Source organism: Rhea pennata, chromosome 1, assembly GCF_028389875.1.
Source record: "Rhea pennata isolate bPtePen1 chromosome 1, bPtePen1.pri, whole genome shotgun sequence".
Classification (NCBI taxonomy): Eukaryota; Metazoa; Chordata; class Aves; order Rheiformes; family Rheidae; genus Rhea; species Rhea pennata.
Genome location: NC_084663.1, coordinates 10167126 through 10190424, shown reverse-complemented (window position 1 = coordinate 10190424; position 23299 = coordinate 10167126). Strand labels below are relative to the sequence as shown.

The 23299-nt window shown below is 34.7% G+C and overlaps 1 protein-coding gene across 1 annotated transcript in view; it reads right to left on the bottom strand.

The window, feature by feature from the left end:
• Window positions 1–23299, bottom strand: part of SEMA3E (semaphorin 3E) — a 66777-nt gene that overhangs the window by 38421 nt on the left and 5057 nt on the right. Inside the window, exons 2-3 of the mRNA XM_062597744.1 lie at window positions 22292–22351; window positions 17886–18005 (exon numbers count right to left, since the gene is read on the bottom strand). Of these exons, the coding sequence (XP_062453728.1) occupies window positions 17886–18005; window positions 22292–22351 (180 nt within the window). The remainder of the gene's footprint in view (window positions 1–17885; window positions 18006–22291; window positions 22352–23299) is intronic.

Here is a 23299-nt window from a genome sequence, read left to right as displayed (position 1 = left end):
CAATTCTGTGACTAACACACATTATGCTATTTGAGCAGTTCAAGTTCTACGTCACGGTTTTACTCCAAAAGCTAATGAAATACAGATTACGTCAACATATCAGAGACATTCAACCTACATACTCAAGTAAACTAATCTTAGACTCAGGTTGTTAATATGTTAAAGGCAAATGTCTTGTCAGGCATAAAATTACATGTGACAAGACCCCAAGTCACCTAGGAATTTGAGGTAGTTTTACTTTTCATTGACAGAGAAGCCTGGCTTTGTGTCTGCTCTCTGTAAAGCTATATTGTCCCTCTCCTTCCAGATCACTCACCTAACGTCGACACATCCCGCCTAACAACTCTACAAAACCCCAGCTACAAAATCCCGCCTACCAAACCTGCCCCTTCCCAAGCAAGTGCAGCTGCTCCCAGACCAATAGCAATATTCCCTGCTCTCCTGGTGGCTTCACCTATGCTAGTCATGCTCTCCTAAGGCAAATATAAAGTATTTACTAGGAGCAAACAGAAGAGGTATTGTTCATTGCATGAGACGGAAAACTGGCAGAAAAACAATAATAAAAAAGCGAAGTAAAGTCCTGAAAGGACTTTCCGGAAAGGATATAAGGAAAGTGGGAAAATTGTATTTTATTTCCCACTCTATCACGAGTGATGGAATCTCTCTGTGTGTTTCATTTAAACCGATTTATTCTGAATTTGTCACAAGCCCCTCCACTCCAAAACAATAGCATTATTCAGTCCTTAGCTCCGAGATCAGCCAAGCTGATGTGCATGTTGTCTGTTCCCATCTATCTAAATAATATATGCCATTTTGCTGCAACTTCTGATCAAAAAGTAAGAATCCCAGTAGTTGAAGAGTTTCCATAAATTTGGGGTGTAACGGAGAATGCAGTTCCGTAAAAATTAAACATCTGTTTCATACGTACATGAGGTAAAAAAATCAATGTAAAATAAAAATAACAAACAAAAGCCAGGAAACACTAGTAATAATCTTAAAATCTGCGAGGTAAGAAGGCACGGAGAATCTCACCTGTCCAGAAGCTCCTGGGCTGGCCAAACCCAGGCTCTTTATCCTGTATAATGACTGATGTTAAAGCTGAAGATGATGCAGCAAAAAATAGTCATCCTGAGTAGAACCCGGTACTGCAGGCATATCATTTTCCATTGACTTGGCTTCCATTACACATCGGTAGTAACTATTCCCACTACACTGTTGGTTAAACGTTAAGCAAAGAGGAAATATCTCCCTGTGTGTGGAAATATCAACCCCATTCCATACTTTTTAAACATCATATACCAATTCTGTTTTGAAACTAAATATCACAATATTTTGGGTCAACAGTAGAAAAAGAACAGTAAGGAGAACTCAGAAAGGGGAAGAAAAAACTTTGAAAGCACACAAATGGACTAGGGAGCCATTATTGTCATAAAATGTGATTTAATGTAGTATTTCTAAAAAGAACCTGTTTGCTTTCACTAATCAGTTATTTATGAAAAAGCTTCTCTTCTAGGATATTGACTAAACTATTTGTCAATACATCAGTTCAATAAAGAAAAAAACACAATATTTTGGAAGGGAAGATTTAGCAGTAAATAGAGAGATAAATTGAGAGTTACAGATTTAATATTCTTTTTCTAGTCCTAATGTTGTCTGCTTTTTCACAATAAAACAAAAATGGACTTGCCAATGAAAGGAAAAAACAACAAATTTAAAACTGATTTAAGAGAAGCATATTCAAGTAAAGTGTACAAGACGAAGTGTGGAAACAAAAATATTTTGAATCAGTACTTGAAGTTTTATTACTCATATTTCGTGGTTCATGTTTCATCCTATGTGGGGAGCTGAATATTTTGTATTGGAGGGCAATAGATCCCACCTATGCATCATAAACCACATTTTATATCCAGATCTTCCCTAGATAAAACCCCGCTAAGAGTCCTCATATCAGTAAAACTAAGCCCGGTATGGCAATCTTCCAGAAGACATGGAAAGATTTTGTGTCACTTCAAATCAAAGCATAGTACCACAATGAAAAGGAAAAAGAAAGCAATGATAGGTTTCACCAAGATGTTGAGGTGAGTGCGTAAGTCCAAAGATCAAAGTAAAACTCACAAGATAACAGAAGAGGTTTGCACTAAATTGTTGCCTGAAACCACGTGTTCCCCAGGCTGTTCCTCACAGGAGAGCCCAGCGCATGTTCACACTAAAGACAGCAGCTCTTGTGGAGCTATGTGCATGTCTTCTCTGCTGTCCAGCAATGCCTGGCGCTTTACGGAAACTATACTATCCAGAGAAGCTGATCAGACATTTCCAAGTATATGTGCACTGCCTTTTTATTTGCAAATACCTAGCCAAATTTCTTGTATCCTTAAAGCACTGACAATACTGCAAATGCTGATTATATGCAATAGACTCATTTCTTTCAGAGGCACAGGAATTCCACACGAGAAATCCTGAACAGAGACGGCAAACCTTACTATATGCGTGAAATCTGCATACAGAACAACTTAACTAAAACTGGATTTTTGCTGTGATCGCCAATTAACTCCTCTACTATTACAGAGAACCTTTCCTCTGAGAATCATAATGAAATTAATAGTAGAGATAAACCTATCTATTTTATGATTCATGGTGCATATATGTTTATAGTTAACTATATAACCATATAATGAAAACATTAGGTACGATACATAGTGTCCTTTCATTATCTATATTTAAACAGCTGGAATTTCTGTATAAGGATTGAGGCTTAAATATATAAACCATTAACAGTGAAAGTAGACAAAAATTGGATTTCAGTGCAACTTGGAGAAGTTTCTAAGTGAACTTCAGTTTTGACACAAAGCAGGATGTGTATCTCATAAACGCTTGCAGATGCATGAAACTGTCTGAAAAGTCACAGTAAAATGTAAGCAATGACTCCTTCCAAGAGAGATTTTCCACCTTCACCTTTTAGGACAGAATATCAAATATTCCATGGTTGCAATAAGTTATTCCTTGCACTGGGACAAGTAACTGAAGATCGGGAGTTAGATGTGTCAGCTTCCACAGGATGCCAATTTAAATGAAATAAGCGTTACACATTAATAATCAGCTTTGAAGGCTAATACCATAATTCTAGCCCTTCTTGCTGTTCCCCTTCGAGAAATGTCAGAAATAAACTGACAGTTTCCTCACAGATTATACAACTCAGCAATTCAACATTGCCATTTATTTTACAGGCACTTTTCAGTGGTTAGGGTGAAAGTCACGCAAAGAGACATATGGAGGACTGGGAGTGGAATTACTAATTCATATATGTAGTTTGTTAAAAAAATGGTGCTCTGGGTTTGATTTATGATGTCTATGGCTCAGGAAATCTAATACACTTTCAACTATTATTAAAATAATCATGTAGTTTAAAAAGAAAAAGAAGTTATTTCCAAGGGCAACACCCATTTTATCATTAAGTCGAAGTGAATTGATAATTTTAGACAATGAAGAAGAATGTAGGTTATAAATGATAATGAAGAAAAAGGTCAATCTGAGCCATTTAAATTTAAAGTCTGAATTTAACTTTTGTTGCAGAAAATTGCTTTTTCTCATGCTTTGCTATGGTTCAGAAAAGCATTTGTGCATGCGATTAATTTAAAACATATGCTTACTTGTATTCCTATTCAGCAAAGCACCTATGCCTATTCTCAACTATGACTATATCTTCTCAGTAAAATAGGGACTTAAATTTGTAGGGACTTTGGTTGTTTTATCTAATGAAATTATTTTTAAGATAAAAAATATTTTGATTTTCTGTAGAAGAATATTTTTCACTTTCATCTTTTAATATTTTCCAGGTAGATAAGTAAATAAACCTGTCATATTGGCAATTTTAAAGGAAATTTAAACTACTTTGAAATCTTTGATTATTTAGTTAACTATGTATATATACTCTCAAACAGTATAGCCAAGGTCTACTCTTCAGCACAACTGTGCCTTTTTTTCTTTTTCTTTTAAGAAGTTCAGGTAATTTATGCTGGGGGCTAGTAACTCATATTGAGTGTTGTGACTGGTCAGCTTTTTGTGAATATAGTTCTTAACACTGGGTATATTCACTATTACTCCAATTCACTGGGTAAAATTTAGTCTTAGAGTTATGATTTCATAATTATATGGACATAAAATAAGAATAACATTATATACAAGAGATATTTCTCTTTTGCATATTAGTGGTCATGTATTTTCAAGCATTTTTAAAGAGCACTATTACGAACCTTAAGAATATTCACCTGCCAAGTCCAGTAAAGAGGGAAACGTAAAACAAGGATGCATCACTTCTGAGGAATTATGAATGTCTTTTGAAAGTATGAAAAAAGCCAAGTGATGCTAGTGTGATATAATTCACTCTATTTTTTTTTCTGTTAAAATAATTTCTAAAACGTCGAAGAAGAAAACATCAACAGCAAAGATTGACTTCACGGAGCCTTGTTTGAGGAGGAAGAAAGACTTCTGGGAAGAGATGAATTGCTCTGATCCTGAACATCGTAATGAACCAGCTGGCCAAGCAAAACACCTAGTAGAGTGAGTTTTCCCCTAGGCTCATCAGACTTGAGGACTGAAGGTCCTCTGAGGGTGAGAGGGAGAGCTGCAAATGGAGGAGGTTTGCAAGGGCTGCCGAGGGGATTTTCACATTCCTACTCAGAAGACCGCGTGTTCAGATGAATTTCCTTGCACGTCTGTACACATGCACAAGAGTACCAGGGCTACTTTCAGTTACAAAGGGTTAACTTTTGATTGCAGGCTATATCCTCTCACAGAACACTGACATTAAGGTCCATTGCAATTTTTCAATCTGTTTTGATAAGAACTATACCAAGGCCCTTGTCCCCAACAGGCGAAATTATTCTTGGATTTGCTAGTTCCACACAGTCAATATATTTTCCTCTAAATATTATTATAAAACAAAGAAACAAGACAATAATGCCAGCCATGGGAAAGACTGTGATTTAAAAACTTCATCAAGTTAGGCACCCAACAGGAATGTAACCTTACAGGTTCACCAACAATCTTCAGCTCCATAGGAATTAATGTAATTTAAGAAATCTCTAAGACAGTAACAGACTTTGTTCTATAGAAAAGATTATTTTAAAACATTTAATATAGCAGGTGTGCAATTCCTACTCAAAGAAAGCATCTGTTGCCCATATATATATGTTCTAATTTGTATTTTTAAGGCTGGTTTAATCTTAACATTGCACATCCAAAAACTTAGCAATTCGCACACCCATATGCACTCATGCACACTCACACGACCTAAGGAACCAAAGAACTTCTCTCAATGTGATTTGGTTAAAATGAATCAAAATTAGGCTTTGTAGAGCATTTTGTCACTGGATTTGTTTTCAGATGTGAGAAATTAAATATTGAGTGAATCCAGGGAGATTTTGCGACCCCAATAGACAACAAAGTACAATTCACAGAATACATCTCTTTGTTTTCATTATATCTTTTGCACTTAAATATTTTGAGTATAAATTTACATGACACTTTTCAGAAGTATTTTTTCTTTCTGTATATTATCAAAACTTTTTTTTTTTTTTTTTTTTCTTGTATACTCACTTATCCTTACATTCTTATTTTGACATAGAGATGAGCTGAATACACTATGCAGTGGCTTCTTTTAGGAAGGATGAATCTTGACTATACCATTAAAAAAATCTGAAAAATCACAGAACATGTCTGTAAATCAGCATAAAATATAACTCAAATGTAAAGCTCCAAAATGAACTCTCAACTCCATGACCTTTTTTAATCCGCACATTTGCCTTATCAACAAGGCACGTGGTAAAAGTGATATACTGTAAAATACTTAGTCTTTACTTAACAACAGAAAATAGCATACTGGATCAGGCCTGAAAAGATCTTTCTTATCATACAGTCTTTGATATTTAAGTAGACAAAATTTAGCCTATTAAAAAAAAATGTATATAAGCCATATAAACACACTGACAATTATAATCCTGGATATTAGATAGGTGCCTGTTTGATATAAATCAATATAAAAAATGAACAATTGTTCAAACAGAATAGAATACTACAACATGTTTTCAGATACCGCTAATACTTTTAATTAGAAAACTGAAGACAAACACCTCGTTTAAGAAATTCAAAATCTAAAACCAATAGAAAATGAATCAATAACCTCCAGCAAAAATCCTAAAGCCCATGGAGTTCATATGAAGGACTCCATTCTTCAAATACTTTAATATACTACTCTTGAAAGCTACTAGACTATTTACATGAGCGTAACAACACAGGCACACAGATATACTGGTGAGTAACACTGCAATGCTCCAGCAGTTAAAAAAAAATCTTTAAAAATATAATAGCTTATAAAAAAAATCAAAGCAATAATTTTCCAAAGTAAATCCAAGTACTGGCAAAACATTGCTCTATAGTCAGAGGATTACCAGTTTTGAAAATTACACCCTCCATGTCCACTCAATTTTATTTTCTCAGCCCAAATGGGATTCAACATTAGCAGCAGAATCCTCAAAGAACTAGCTGAAATAGTCAGTTCTCCACTATTTGACATAATTAAGATTATTTGGGGGTAGTATTTCTTTTGAGGATCTGTTTTCAATCCTCTTTACTATTCAGTGACATACTGAAAAGATCAATCGTCCTTTGGGATGAGAGTGCATAAAATATTATGGACATTAAATCCTCCCTGCAAATTCAGATGTATTTTTCAGGTCTATGCATTTTATTCCACAGTTAAATGACTAAGACATATTGGGCTCCAATGTAAAAATATGTTTAAAATCTGGAGCTGTGTCAGACTGCTGTCTGGGTTTGCTAAAGGATTAGCAATTTGTGACTTCTGTCAAAATATCTAGCCTAAAGTGACAGAAATAATACATTTCCCTGATTTAATGCATGTGAAATATGCTGACAATATTCTGCAAGCAGTAACAACTGCATGTAGAAATCACAGGCATTCATCCTCAGGAGTTCAGAGTTAATAAGCAGAGGTGATTGAACTGATCAGGATTTTAGGAGACACATCTTTGCATGACCTTAGATTGACACAAACTCGTTAAGGTCCTATGAAACTATTAGCAATATAAATTATGATATTATACAAGTATAATGGTTAACATGTATGAAAGTTGCAGGGACTGGATAAGGGATCTCTAAAATTAAAGGATTTATATTGATGAGCATGGAGATTATAGTATAATACCCAGGTGAAAGAATAGCTACAGGTAGTACAAAAGTACTACACAAAAACAGAAGATTTTTTGTGGGGGAACTGCGCTACCTTTACACACAACTGAGTCCTGATAGCCAAGGGCATCCTGCATCCTTGATTTTGACAGGCTAAGCTTGTCAAAGCTTATTGTGACGCTCCCATCAGAGTAAATCCCAGATAAAACTCTTCTCACTCAATGACTCCAGTCATAGTATTCAGGGAAGAAAAAAAAGGGGATCACAGAGAAAAGGAAGGATAATTCTCTATAGTCTGAGTTTACAGTCTAGGCTTTGTTGGTGGGTGGAACAACAGACACGCTTGGCCTAAAGAACACGAAAGACACACTAAATTGAAAGTGGGTTTCAGAAGAAAAGGAGATCCTAGGGGAGTGCTCTCTGTCCCTACAGAGTTACACCTAGGTGACCAACAGCCTTCTGCGGTGCTTCAACAGGGCATGAGAGTGTGGGACGTTCTGGAATGAAGGGCAGGGGAGCGGACCCACGGCCAGCGGAGCTGCCGGCTGCTTCCTGTTTCCAAGAGCTGCTTCTTTCTTAGTCCACTTTTTAATCTGAAATAATTTTATTAGCTAGATCTCAATCAAATAGAAAATTATTAGTCATACATTGTAACAGAATATTACGGAGGCATTTTGTAAACCCACAAAAATATTAACTGAAACTTGTCATTCTTCAGTGTTTTGGTATTTTTAATTATGATGAGTAACACCTTATTGTGGAGAACCTTTACTCCTGAAAAAGCCCCACAGACTTTAAGATGTCCTCACTTAGAAAAGAACTTTCCATCATAAATGAAAGTGGCAGAATCTAACCACTGGTACGATGAAAACTGGAATGTTTTACTCACCCCATCAAATTACCACACAGGTGGAATATTTCTTTGGCATAATAGAATTATTCCTCCCTATTGATTCATTCTCTCCTGACCATCTGTCTTTTATCTTGCAAAGGGCAGCTCTAATACAGTGGAAAATTCATTTCGTATGGTTGATCAATTCATAAACTCTATCAATCAGCCAAACTGACCTTAAACTTCAAGTATGGTCACATTTACAAAGTATACAAAAGTAATTAATGCCATTTACTCCATTTTATGGATGGAGGGTCCTGTCAGACAAACCTGTTGTCTGTTAGAGCATATAAAACTGACTGATAGGAATACTTATTCTGACACAGAATACTCAGCTTTCTCCAAGACATTTGAATTAGTACATAGCAATTTAATGAAACATTGTACTTTGTGAGTTTTAAAGGTAAAAATAAACTGCTGACATATATCATGGTACAGTTGTTATTAGGTATGCATCAGTGAATCCTTCTTTACTGAAATTTTTCCTAATTTTTGTTCTTGATATAATAGATAGATTTTTAATTTATCAGTGATTTAAACGATCATCTAATTTCTTTCCAAGTTTGAAAATAACACAAAAGGACTTTGATACATAAATAATAAAGAGAATAGGTTAATAAATGTTCTGAATGTACTCAGGTTACGGAATGTTCACCAAGTGAATGGTCAGAAGCTAACGTGATATATTTTAATGCAATCATACCCAAAGTGGGATATCTTGAAATCAGGAGCACAATTTATACCTCAAGTACAAGAAAATGCCCTAGAAGACAAAGGTTCAGACAGTTGTTCACTCGAACTACCAAATACTTGACGGATGTACCTCATTTAGTGCCTCAGCTAAGTGTGTAAGGTTAAATGGAATAACTTTAGGCTTTAGAGAAGAACTTTAGGTAAAGTGACAAAATACTACCATAGCAATGTGGTGCTCTGCCAAGAACAGCTAATGTGCTCTTGAATTCATGAAAAGAAGAATATCAAGGAGGAGGAGTAAAGTGACTTTGCTTACATACACAGCACAGAACAGTCTGTCTGATTTTTGTGTCTACACTTTCAAGATAGGTGAAAATACTGCAGAGAGTTCAGAGGAAGGCCACAAATACTACTGAGGAATCCTTGTGGTACGAGGTTGAAGGAGCTATATTTATTCAGCTTATCAAAAAAAAAAAAAAAGTGAAGAGGTGACTTGATCTTTGTATATAGGTACTTACATATGAAAAAGATGTGGAAAAGATAGTGGGAGACTTTTCAACTTCGCTATCAGAGCTATATCAAGGTTAAATGGCAGGAAGTTGAAGTTAGATAAATTTAACCTTGAGTAAGTGGCAATTTCCTAACACTGAAAGTCATTACATATTGGGACAGCTTACCACAGAAGTAGTGGAGTTGCCATTATCTGGAGCCTTTGAAATGACAATATGTATTTTCCTGAATATGTTTTGATTCAGTATCTGGGAGAAATAACCAACGCAGTAGTATGACTGATAACGTAAAATGTCCTGGCCTTTGTTCCTATACATGCAGTAGCCATTCATCCCTTTCTTTACAAATCACGGGAGGAACAGAACGGCTCTTACCTCTTTACCCTTACTGAGTGTCACATATCCAACTATTCATTAAAATAATTATTGTAACTAAATCTCATGCTTCAGGTTCTCACGTAACGAGGAGCATTGGTTAGGACGGAAGTATTTTCCCTGTGTCAAAAGTGGATATGTTTATCTTTTTTTTCAGAAGAATCAGAGATTAGCCACTTTTGGAGATAGGGTTGTCCTTTGAGTTGGTGCAGAAAATCTTTTCCATGTGTTACTTGGCTAGCACTTGTTCAGTTTTCTGGGCTGAAATAGAAGTATTTCCTCAGGTTAAATTGTTGGGGTCTTGGGCCTTCCTGCTCGCTCCCCCCATACCCATTGTAACACATTTGCCATTTGCTATGAGCATAGCTGTAATGCTCACCTAATTAATTTCCTATTTGTTATGGCCTTAGGTAGATTTTTAATCTCTCTCCAAATGCACACCGATTTTAGCCTCCAAAATCTGAAACGCTTTGAACTAACAGAAATTTGGGGCTTTAGGATGTTTCGGTGAAGTTTAACTGTCAGTGAAGTGGGCATTCAGAATAGAATTTTAAATTCTGTGAAATTATGACACTTATTCAGCATCACTTTACATACATGAACTCTTGACACTGCTTTAAAGATCACCTAGGTTAATGACTACTTTCATACGCGCTATAGACAGGGAAGACTGCAATAAATAAGCAATTTCATAGTATTTAGCATTGCATATTCAATCCCATAAATGTATTGACTTGGTAAACATGCTAAAATTTAGTTGATGACATTCTAAATAGTGGTTGTAAAGACAGACCATGTGTCTCTGAGCAAATATTTCCAGGGCAAGAATTTGTCACACATTTTATCTAATGAAGGAGTGACCAACACCCACTTCTGTTTGATCAGTGAAACCAGATGTTCCTCCTCCTTAATCCTCTGCAAACTGAGAGCGGAGATGAGGTAATAGAAAAAAGAATGAAGAGGGAATAACTGAACAGATCATTGTTTTTATGTCTATAAAAATATGTCAAAAATTATATTCTAGAATAATAGAAATAAATATATATATATACTTTTTTTTCTTAAAAAGAACTAGATGCAGCTGAAAGAATGATAAAATGCTAGTCAAGAAAACAAAAATTGCATTATATGAAAACTGAGCTGAAGTATGACTAATATTCTATTTCAGTTCTTTCAGCAGGAATTTGTCTACTCTTTCAGGGAAGAGAGAACAATAGCACAGGCTCACCAAAAAGTTGAACATTATTTTAGTTCTGCTCTACATCTCAGAATATATTGAAAAAGAAGTCCACCCACCCTCTCCACATCCAGTGAAAAATTAAGGGAAACATAGATTAGAAATAACAGCAGAAATTCCAGCCTGACTGAACTGTGCTCCACACAAATACTCCTGCTGCCTCACTAAAGGCTGTTCCTTTGTAGCAGGCTTTAAAGGCTTATAATTTAGTGGTGTTGTCCCCTGGCAAGCAGAATCCTATCAGGCTAATTAAAAAGGAAATAGCTTAGTAAGTAATACATCAGATTGAAAACATCTAGGGTAGACTCCACCAAACCACTGTAGCATATGGTGGAAAAGATGACTTAGCCCTTCAGCCTTCTGGTGTGGAGAAATGCACCTGTATGCGATTTACTGAGTTAGATTTGAAATGGTATTTTGCCAGCTCAGTGTAGACTTTACAGATTTACAACTTATTCTGGAAGAAAAATTCTTGGTGCACTATTCTTTTCCACAACTTCTATTCCCTTACAGGCTTTGTCATGCAGAGATGCTCTTTTCTCCAGAAATCATCTGTGTCTTGTTGTCTCTATATAGTTTGTTAAAAAATAGGATATAATTTCTGAAAACTGCTTTCTTTCTGAATTTACTTTATCTATATTTGGTGCAACTTCTATCTGGATTTAGTAAAACTGCTTCTTGGGGTTGGCACTTTGGACCATTGTAAGGCCTCCTATTTTCCCTTAAATATATTGGTCTGGTGAGTAGATAACTTACTAAAAGAGGAAAAAAAAAGGAACACTATTTGACTACAGATAGCTTCTCTGATTTCTGTAACATTCATCATAATTGAGTTAAGGTATTTTGAGCTATATTGAACAGTATGGGAATGCCAATAGCTAGCAACAAGTAAGTAAAAAAATATGGATTGATATAGAAATTACTCATTTCAGTACTCCTTTGCTAACAAAACTGAGAAATTTGTGCGAATTTAAAAGATTGAATGCAGACTCTTTCTTTTCTTTCCTCTCCTTTTTTTTTTTTTTTTTTTTTTTTTTTTTCCTGGTGACATCATTAGCAACAGGAGTGATGAGTACTGTTGGCAGTTGAAACTGCATTTGATAAGAATGGATACAGGGTAATTTTTTCTCCACTTTTCTTCATATTCTTTATTTGGTTTGAAAATTTATCTCAGATTTGTTCTCAGAGAGCACTCAGAAAGGATTCAGTTCTTGGAATTCTTGCAAGATTTGAGTTGGAGGATGTCTGATCTGTTTTCTTCATAAAAAGAATAGTAATTTTAATGAAGTGAGATCCCTTTCTTTCTGGATGATAGACAAATACGCACCGGAGGCATTCAACCTTTTCTGACCTATAAGGCCTCTGACATTTGGAAGTGTTTCATGAAGTCAGCGATAGTTAACTCACTTATTGGTGGGCAATTAATTTGCTTGCATTTTGTTAGACAAGATTTTGTAGTATTCTTTTTTGCAAACAGTGACCTGGTTGTTATATCTGCAAAGTCAGCACTCCTATTTTTACCAATTTGAAATTAATTTCTAAATGGCAGCAAAACACTGGGTAATTAGTTGAAATGTTTATATCTGAGAAAGAAACATTCATCAGAGCCAAAGTAGTGAGAAAGAGAGAAAAAGATAAAAAAAGCTGCATGTTGCTATCAGTGACTACAATTCCATGCTTTTATAAAGGTAGCAACAGATATATTAAAGAGAACAGCCTGGAATTTGAAAGATGTATCAGTTAAACCAATATTATAACAAAATTTCTACATTTATCTGTTTATATATAATTTTTGAAATGGGTATATAGTTTTTCAAATAATTTATAATTATAAATAATAGTATTTATATATTTCTAATAATAGAAAACAGTATTTGGTTTTTATTTGGCAGTACCACCCAGCTTGAGGCAATAAATACAATAAATATTGCTTATTGCTTAATATGATTAATATGTTCAAATATAATTATTTATATTAATTCTAAATAAATTGTATCACGATGTTTTTTATAAACCTTGAAAAGCTTTAATGAAAGAAACGTTAAGACATAGGTAATATATCATAGTACAATTTCATTGCAAAAGATTTCAAAACATCTTTCTATTGTTACATAGTAAAAATGTACATTTCTCAAATCTATTTATTATGTGTTTTGAGCAGCTTAAATTTTCTGATTTTCCATAAATTCCAAAGAGCAATGCTCGGCCAATTAGGCAACCAAATTCTGCTTGTTTTTTTTAGACTGAAATCTCCCTTTGGCTTCAGTGGTTGTTGACAGAGCTCAATGTTCTGCAAGACACAGCTCACGCCTATTTTTAATGGGAATGTAGCTACATAAGAAAATAAGGCAAACTTTGTCCTGGAGACAGAATGCTTCTTTTTATAAAAACATTGCCATTTTACTGAAATATTCAGTAATGATATAGCATCCCATACAGTATGGATATGATTATGAACATGGCTTTGGGATATTATCACAGTTCAATGAAGGACTATAATGTTTCATTTTCTTACCTAATGGCTTTTAAACTTTTGTTATAAGCCAACAATGAAACACATTTTCCTGCAACACAGGACTAGAGACACCCAAGAACAAGAGTCTCTATCAGACATTTTCTTCCACCAAATTGTTTCTCTTTGACCTGTTCAGGAAATTGCAATGGCTAAGGCTGTAGAAAATATAATCCTGCTATTCTATCAAGTTCTTAAGTTCCTACATTCTTAATTTTTATTCAAATAAATATTATAATCTAAAAGCCCTACGGTTTTTACTTAGGTGGCTACATCTTTTGGCTCAAGAGGCACTGGTGAACATATGCTTAAGGGTCCTGAGCACAAAGCAAGTATTTCCCTTCTATTGGTACTGTTGACCCACAATTCCATATGGAAGAGTGAATTTAGCTTTATATTCTTCATTTACTATGTATCTGGATATGCAGAAGTCTGCTGTAGTGACTCCCTTCTTTCCTCCCACCTCCCAGTCCTCAGTATATCTGGAGACTGTCATTGTTCCAAATAGGTACATAAGCTTCAGATGCATCTTGTGCTATTTAAAGAGATTTCGTTCAGAAGCTGCTTAGTTTTCGAATCAAAATTAGATTTTACTTATACTGAAGTTCAATATATTTAGTAAAAATATCAAAAAGGTTCCTTTAACACTGTAACTACACATTATAAACCAGCATTTACCCTTCAGAAAAAAAATCTGGAGTTTACTTTTTTTTTTTTTTTTTTTTTTAAGAAACATGTTTTGGTTCCTGTTTATAAGCAGGATGACCTCATCATATATTTAGGTTAGTTATTGGCATTTTCTGCATTTATTTCCTATTTATATATTTCTGCTGCTATTTTATTCCACTTTAGATATTTATGCAGAGATATCTCCTCTGCTTGTACTGTCTCCACCTCAAACTAAAATTCTCCTAATCACATTTTTCTGTTTATTGGCAACACCTTTAGAGGCTGTGAAGCATGTTATAAAGCTAGATGTGAGGAACTGTGATCTAAGCTGGGAAGAAAAGAGATGTTTTTAAGAAAAAAACAAAACAGTTTTCGTACAGCTGTCCTCAGTAATAAAAATGAATTCAGGAAAAAATGCAATGAATATGATCCTATCATTGGGCTCCAGCTGAGTCTGGCTGTGAGCCAGCTGCACTGTGTAAGGATCTCTGTATTCCCAGATTAGGCTATTTCCATGCTAGACCTTATGAGTTTGGGGAGCAGCTGCCAATTGTCTCTTTTTCTCCCTTCTGTGAAAGTCAGAATGTGAGCAAGAGGCAAGAGAGTCGAGCTGGGGGAAACTAGCAGAAAATAATCAGTAATCATTGATTCAGGATGTTCTTCTAAAGAGAAAGCAACAACCAGAGTCTGAACTGCAATTTTGGAATCTGGTCCTCTCACTTCCTGCAGTTTCATGGTGTCCTTATCAGTCAAAGAAAACAAGATTGCAATTTGCCCACTCTATCACATACCATATGTTATTTTTAGCCTTCCATACATAGGACACCTGTCTTTTTAATCTTGATGGTCAGCTTTTCACACACTGGAAATTAATATAGCTACTTTTTACTGCAGCAAATATATTTCCTGTTGGTCTACACAGACAGCAAAGTGGTAATTTTCCCATGACTTCAGGGTGGGCAAAATTTTAGAACTTCAGTTTGATAAGGGAGAGTAATAAACAAAAAGAAGGGAAGGAAGGACAGCGATACATAAGAGGAAGATCATGAGCCACATTCAATTTTATACACAAATCTTGCTTCTCGATTTTTGTTTGCTTGGATTCTATTTTTATCAGCCCATTGCTTATACTTTCTTAAATAGTGTTCCTAAATATAGAGACATTGCTTCCTTTAAATGATACCAGGAGGCCTGACAGGAGGTGCATGACACGAGCAGTGAAGAAATGTAAAGTTGCCTTCTTTTAAAATTATTGCTTTTACGTAGCTCCTTCCTCAATTTTAGCAGACAGTGTGTTTGTACTATTCAAATAATTTCAAGTATAAGTGTTGTGCTGGAGTCTTAACTTCTGAGGTACTTCTGGCTTTGATGGCTGAGGAAGGTGCACAGCACGGACTGGATCCTGCAGCATGACAAAGCAAACTAGAACCACATGACTAGGAGCAAAGGAATGCCTCTGCCCCCCAAAAAATTGTTCAAAGAAAAAAAATGCTGAAGTAAATGCCTTAACTGACTTAAACGAATACACTTCACAAAACTTCATATCTTCCATTCATATTTATCTGAGCTAAGTGCTTTTTTTAAAAATCAGCTATAGTCTCTTGTTCCCAATTTTCCTATTTTTCCCAACCAGCATACCCCAATAAGTAATACTGTAGGTATGGAGTGGGTCTGAACTGCTGCTTTAACCTACTAGGTACAAAAATGTCAGTTAAACACTGAGTATAACAATTAAAGGTCAAAAAATAAAATAAAACCAGTCTGGCTAGGAGAACTTAAACTGAAAAGGAATTAGGAGAAGCATGTTTTTAAAGGGATAAACTGAGTAATTCTGTTATGGAATAATCAGAAAAATAAATATATATAGATAGATGTCTTCTTTGTAGTCACATGCTTAATTAAAACCACACTTAAAAGTAAGATCAAAACTTTGGCAAAAATACAGCAATATATATTTTCACTTTTTCTTTCACACATGAAAATACCCCAGACCTTAACCTTGTAAATGTAAGTAGAAAGCAAGCTTCAAGCTTTTAGGAAATAGGAGAGCTTTTCCAGTTTTTCCAAGTTCAGCTGCAGAAACATGAAATACAATGCTTTTCTCCTTTTTTCCTGTTTTCATTACATTTACACAAATCAACTGACTGTTTATTATGTAGCTTTAAACTTTTGGCAAATATTCTAAAATATTTGGAAAGAAAAGTACTTGTAACTTCATTTACTTTGAAGCTCTGTTTTTCCTTATGTTCATCCATGTATCAGCACGGCTGGTCTTTATGTTTCACCCTGTATGCACTGTATAAATAATATACATAATATTAAACCCACTTCTAATGTGGATTCACAGAATTGCAGTCAGTTTGAAATCCCCCTCCTTGCCATGGGGAAAGCAAGAATTTGCTTGGCTGATGCTCTAATACCACCTCCATGACAAGCCCTCAGCTTTACCAGCAGAAATCACCAAACGTTACCCAGTTAAGCAAGCCTATTGTCCAGCATATGTTCCTGACATTTGCTAGTAAAAACCCTTCTTACCCTGGGCTACAGATGGTCTTCACGCGTCATGTCCTACTGTGCAGATCGTGCAACCAGAGCTCTCCAGATTCTTAGACAGCAGTTATCAATGAGCTGCTCTAGCAGCCTACACAAACTCCCTTCCAGCTTCAGGGTAACCTGGATCAAACACTGGGACCACCTATCACTTCTTTCACCTCCTGGAGTCTGACCTCTCCTACTGGCTCGTTTTCCTCCTCTCATTCAGTATGCCAGGGCAAAGTCCATGGACTTCACAACACTGTCTCTGAGGCGTATAAAACACGAGCTTCACTTTTAGTTCTTCTCAGACTTTGGAGAGTGATCAAATCCAACCAAAATTTTAAGAGATTGAGGGCCCAAAAAATTTCTATACTTTCTGTCTTGTAATAAAATAAATAATCCCCATGGCATTGCTAAATAAAAAGGTCCACACCAAGTGGCCTATTTTCACCTTGAACTTCGGACTGGATGTTTTCAGCTGGACTTCCAAGACCCAGACCTTGTAATGGAATTTATATCTTTAAACACAAATTCAATTTGATAACAACTGAAGAAATTAAGACCCTCAAGAAGGCCTTTAGATACAGGAAGCTTCAAAATAATGCTCATAAATTTCGTAGTTCTAGAGTGGCAATGACGGTAGGATGAGGACTGAAGACTTGCACCAGTAAATAGAACCAATTGTTCAACATTTTGGACTCCATGTAGCAGTGCACAGGTTTTACACAATCAGGAGCAAGTACAGTACCTGAGGAAGCTTACATATCTGAAAAATCCAGAAAACTTACATTTTTGAATGAGAAATACACTGACAATACAGATTATATATGGCATTTTCTGACCTTCTCTATAGTATTATTTCACTCATCTGTAAGCACTGTTAAGGAACTAACATAGACTTGCTGAATGGGAACAAAACTAAAAAATTGAATTTAACAAAAATTAAGTTGTTCTGTGTCCTGACATACTAAAGATTTGTTTTTTATACTGTGTATTATTACCTAAAAAAAAGAAAGTCATCAAAAACCATGAATATTTAAGAATAATTTTGCTTTAAGTGTAATATCAGCACAACTAGCAATAAGACTCTAGGATAAAAAAGACTTCTGAGTCTCACTAGATTTTATTAATGAAAATATCTTTTGAGTGATCTGTAAAAGAACTCTGAGATCTTGAATTTAAACATTTATTTTTAACCATGGAGGACTTTCTGAAATACAGAACAAGAGAGTCATTTCTGTAAAATAAAGTTCTTACCTCTGATGAATGTCCAGCTCTAATAAAAGTGCAGAGCGGATCAAAAGCTCCTGTTCCACAAGCCAGAAGATGTGTTCTGTTGTATCGGTGAAGGACACGGATGTAATTTGCACATTCATCCTTATTTGCATAAAAAATAGGCAGATGTAAATCTTAACATTTTAAAATATATTTTTTGAAAAGAAAATATCTTAAGTGTCTTCAGATGACAGTATGCATATTGAGAATTTCAATTCTGTTACCTGTAAAATCTTATTTATCTTGCTTTACACTAGAACTGAACTCGTGGATGGACACTCCTGACATGAAAAAAAGTAATTTTTAAAATCCTGATTTATCACAAGTTATTTTAGACACTTAACTAGTTAGGTGTTATTAAGTTATAAAATATATATTTTGTGCTTTTTTAATCTCTGAGTTATTCTATGAATTTAAATATTTGCTCTACTAAGTTTTGTTATAACACACTAGATATTAGACTCAGAGCATGAGATATGAACATTCAGCAAATGACTTCACTCTCAACTTAAATAAACTTTCCTTCAAGAAAAAAAATTTTTATATTTTTCCACAAGACCTCTGCACCATTAATTTCATATGTAATGAACAGCTAATCAATATACTTTTTTTTTATTGTATATGCTCATGCTTTATCTACTTTCACTATTCAAACCCTCCTTTGAAGAAATTATTCATTTCCCCTGGGTTGTACTCTGGGACTCATTAGTGTATTTGCAGCTTCATAAATATTACAATTAAAATTTTTTCAAACATCCCTTTGAGATGGGGAGTCGTTATCCTTCCTGTGCTCAACTAGAAACACAAAGAGTGAGATAAAAGTATCCATTGATTTTGGGACTCCTGGGACTTAGTTTTCCACAGTATTAACTTTATACAGTAATTTCTATGTTTGGAGCAAAATTTTCTTTCATTTTCATTGCTCAGCATTTCTGCAACTCAGACCATGGGTTTAAAGAATTTAAAGAAGACACAGAATTTTAGAAGACACAGTTACAATGATGTTAATCTCAGCTAGCTTTAGCTATCAATAGTTTAGGCATCTGCTTTAAAATACCTAATCTCAATCTAACTATTCATCTAAGCTCCTTCAATGGTCAATGAAGAACACCAGACACCTCCAAAAGGCAATTAATTCTATCTTAAAATAAATGTGTGAAACAGAGTAGAGGAATTTCCTTTGGGGAAAATTACTGTCCTTCGCTGATGACAGCATAGGAAGCCTGGATGACTGCTTTAGATGATGACTAGTTTTCAGACTGTTAAACTTAGATGTGAAGAATCCTAGGTCTTAATGAGCATCTGTGAAAGCTTAACGACACAGGGGGAGTCTGCGGCAGAAGCATGGGCAGAATTCAGCTCTTACAAAACAGTATTAAGTTCAAAACTGAGATGTCATCCTTTTACTTTCTTCAGACATTTGCAGTCCCTTATAAGTCTTCCAAATTCTCCAACAAATCAGTAAGAATCCTATGGAGAAAGTCTCCCTTATTACATGCTCTATTACATACTTAACCACGCAACAAGAACGTATATTATACTAGCAGAAAGAAGCAAGTAACCTACACAGACAAGTAATTCATTGTGTAATTAAATATCATATGTTTGTTGTTTATGAGATTTCTTAATTCTTTAGCTTTTTTCTTTCTCTCTCTCTCTCTCTCTCTTTTTTTTTTTTTTTTTTTTACAGAATCTTAAAAATCAGCAAATATATCCATATTTTCTATCATCAGGACAAGATTACTTAGATCCACTGGAAAAAAAGCCTTGCTATGCTTGAATTATCAGTAATTGAGAGAAAAGATGAATTGAGATTACCTTATCTTTTATAAATGGACCAGCACTCAGACACAGACATACCCCGCTTGCCTGTGGGTTTCACAGGCCTTTGTTGACTGGTATTAATGGGATGGTAATATGTAGGAATTGTGTGATGTCTTGCAGCTTTTAAATTAGATGCTTTATTGGGATCTAATGCTTTTCCTCATTCTTCCTCCCTTCCAGTTATGAATTTCCTGCTTCATCCATTCTTTTCTAGTGTGCTCTCTGCTAGTGTGAGCTTTCCTCCACATGGTTTCTACTAAGGAGAAAATTCCTTCCCAAATATCTCTGCATCTCCTAATATTTGTATCAAAGACATCTTGGAGGAAGAAAGATCTTAGATTTTTTGTTGATATGGCTTTTCAGTGGAAAAAGTTGCACTTCTTTTTTTCCTGTGCTTGTAATTTCTCATAAAAATGCATGAAAATTTCTGCAAAAAAATCCTCCTAGATCAGGCAGATACCAAATACAGAAAATATAATTCCAAATGGCTATACTTTATCAAAATCATAACCAAATGGAAGAGGGTGCTATTCTGGAAAGCATCAGGCAGCTAGGCATTGCTGCTCACCCCAGTAATAATATCCCTTACACATAACAAAGAGGGAGGTCGTTAAAATGCATCAAGGGGGCTGTCAAAATAAACTGCCCTCCTACTATATTGAATAATTAACTGTTGTGATTGCCTTTAGCAGACTCAGAGAAACATGAATAGATCTGTGGAATATTATTCATCTGAAACTTCTTAGTGTGAAGGAACTAGTCATCACTGGTGAATCTGATCTCTATTTCTGAATGATTTCCAATCTGATAAAATAATTGCATGAATTAAAAGCTCTCATAGCACAGGCTAACGGGTGTTGTTTTTGGCATACTGGACGAGAGCAGAAGGGTTTCATTGCTAGCTTGATCCCCACCAGAAAAGCAGGGCCCAGGTTTAAGGTGAGACACGTCTCACTAACATTAGGCTTTTGTAATCGTCCTATTTAGTTTGTTACAAGCTTTCTAGAACTGTTTTAATGACTACAATGCTTAACGTTTTACTGCTACACGATGAGCTGATAACCTTTGAAGAGCTTATAAAAGTGGTCTGTTGTGTTATATATAGTGAGAAGCAGAGAACACGTGAAATACCTGGACACTGAGATACGTATTACACCATTTAAAGTTCTATTTAATGTTGGTTATGAAGTGAGTAATATATGTTTTGTAAAGTAAAATGAAGAGGAAAACAACTTTGAAATAAGCAAAAAGCTTTAAAGAACACTGATAAATAATGTTTTTGCTGTTTTTTTTTCTCTGAGAATTTATAGCATGAAAAATAGCATCCAAAACTTAGAAATGGCAAAGGGTTAATTTTAAGACATAATACCATTAAGCAATATGTTTATGGAAACAAAAAATGAAGGAGATAAAAAGAGAAGTAATAGGAATGGTTTTGATTCTAATTTAGACTCCTTTCAGGTTGAGCAATTTACTTCACTGAGTTCACTAATAGAAATTATTAAGGATTCACAGAATTAATTATCATTATCCATTTGCATGATCCCACATATAATTAAATCTCTTGTGAGGATTAGAATAATTCCTATTGTTTGGTGTTAAAGTATTTTAAGCTTTCACAATTTTAACATCTTTTTCTTACGGACTCATTTTCTGAAGTCGTGTGATTATGTAAGGATCCTTTGCTTTTCTTTTTGAAAATGGAGACGTGACTTTCACAGGGCAGGAAGAATGATCTTCTGTAAGAAGTTCTTTAAATATTCACATTTATCACAATACAAATTTGAAAAGTTATAATTACAGATTGAGTTTTAAAATATAGTGATTTTGGCAATCTTAGGAGTCTTAGTACCTATTTCTATAAGGAGTTAAGGATTTATTTGCCCAGACACTCACCCCTCCTTCCACAAAAATATTATCATAGACAAAATATCAGAAAATATGTCCCATAATATTGCTGTGGTGGAAAGGTAAAAGAGCTTTAACTGTAAGAGTAACCTATACTGAGGGGCAGTATAAGATAAAGCTCAAGCATTTTAGGTTTTGGATTTATTTAATATGAACACCAAGTTTGAATAATATAGAAAAACGTTTTCTTCTACCAAGCCCTCCTGGAAATCTCAAGGTCCAAAAATGGTCCAGAGAAATGCCATGAGCCTTTAAGATAACCTCAGAAAGGAGGTATTCCAGACCATGTGAATTTTAAAGAGAAATTAGAATGTACAAAAGGATTGAGCAGACAGGGCATCCTATGTGTATGGGAAGAAAAGGAGACAGAAATGGGAAAAGGAAATTGATAAGATACCCTTTCTGTTATTGCCAGAAAAAGAATTAGGAGAAAGTTCAGCTGTTCAAAAATGTTCATTACCCATTTATAAGCTGTTCTGAAAAGCAATTAAACTAATCATTTAGTGTATTCACAGTAGCTACATATGTTAAGCTGCAACATTTAGAACTGTATCTGTGCTTTGATCTCTCTGAAGTTTAGGGATGCCTGAATCCTTGTTTCGGATCAGCCACTGGTATAATTAAAATATATTTGATTTGTAATTAATGATACTTACAGCATCTCTTCCTTTAATTATGCATTCTTCTGCCTGCAGAGGTGTGCTAGGCCAACGAATCTGAAAAAAAAAATGTAGAAAATCATTCAGCTGGACATAGTTCAAGGTTAATCCAGCTTTTCCACTACTGTTCATGTGAAATATTCATTTAGTGCGTATACAGTTTTTATTGTTAGAGCATATATTACAATTTAATAATTTGTTTTATATGTTGGAACAGCTTTCAGGTAAAATATTGTAGTTCTATTCTTAAATATTTATAAAAGTGTAAAACAATGTAACAAATATTGTTCCTGGAATGTAACTACTTTCTTTTGGGTAACTCAGCAAACTTAATGCTAGCCAATGGAATTTAGGAGAAGTTAATGTACTGAACATTTTATAGAAACTCAGCATGAATAGCCCTGATAAATTGTCAGTGATTTTCAACAGTTTCCCATAAAATATTAATTTTGAAGCATTGATTTCCTGCTTTAAGTGACACTTAAGGAAAAAGATAGTTTATAGCAAAGTTAATGAGGGTCAGTGATTAACCTCCTGGGAGCAGGATCAGCTCTTCACAGTCAATTACTATAAGTGAAGCCAAATTGCACAAGAAGAATTTTTTCAATTACTTTTTCAGTTACCTACTGTATAAAATCTATGTTTCATTCCAGATACATCCAGATTTGGATGAGAACAACGTTAAATCATGACTAAAAGGGCTGGAATGATTACTTAAGTTCTTAGAACTTTTAAAAGTGAAAACAAAAACATGTTACTTTGGTGAGATCAGGCTCAGCTAAAACAAAAAAAACTTGGAAATTAAGAGAGAGAATCAAAAAATGGATGTCATCATTAAGAAATTTTGTCAGTAGCCCGGCCAGAAATTATTTCTATCTCAAAAACATTTCAGGGTAGAGGTAATTTAATTATCTTAGTTTCCTTAAATTTAAAATAATCCTAACCTGAGAAAATCTAAGTCACAGAGATAATTATAAATCCTGGAAGCCTATTAGATAATGCTTA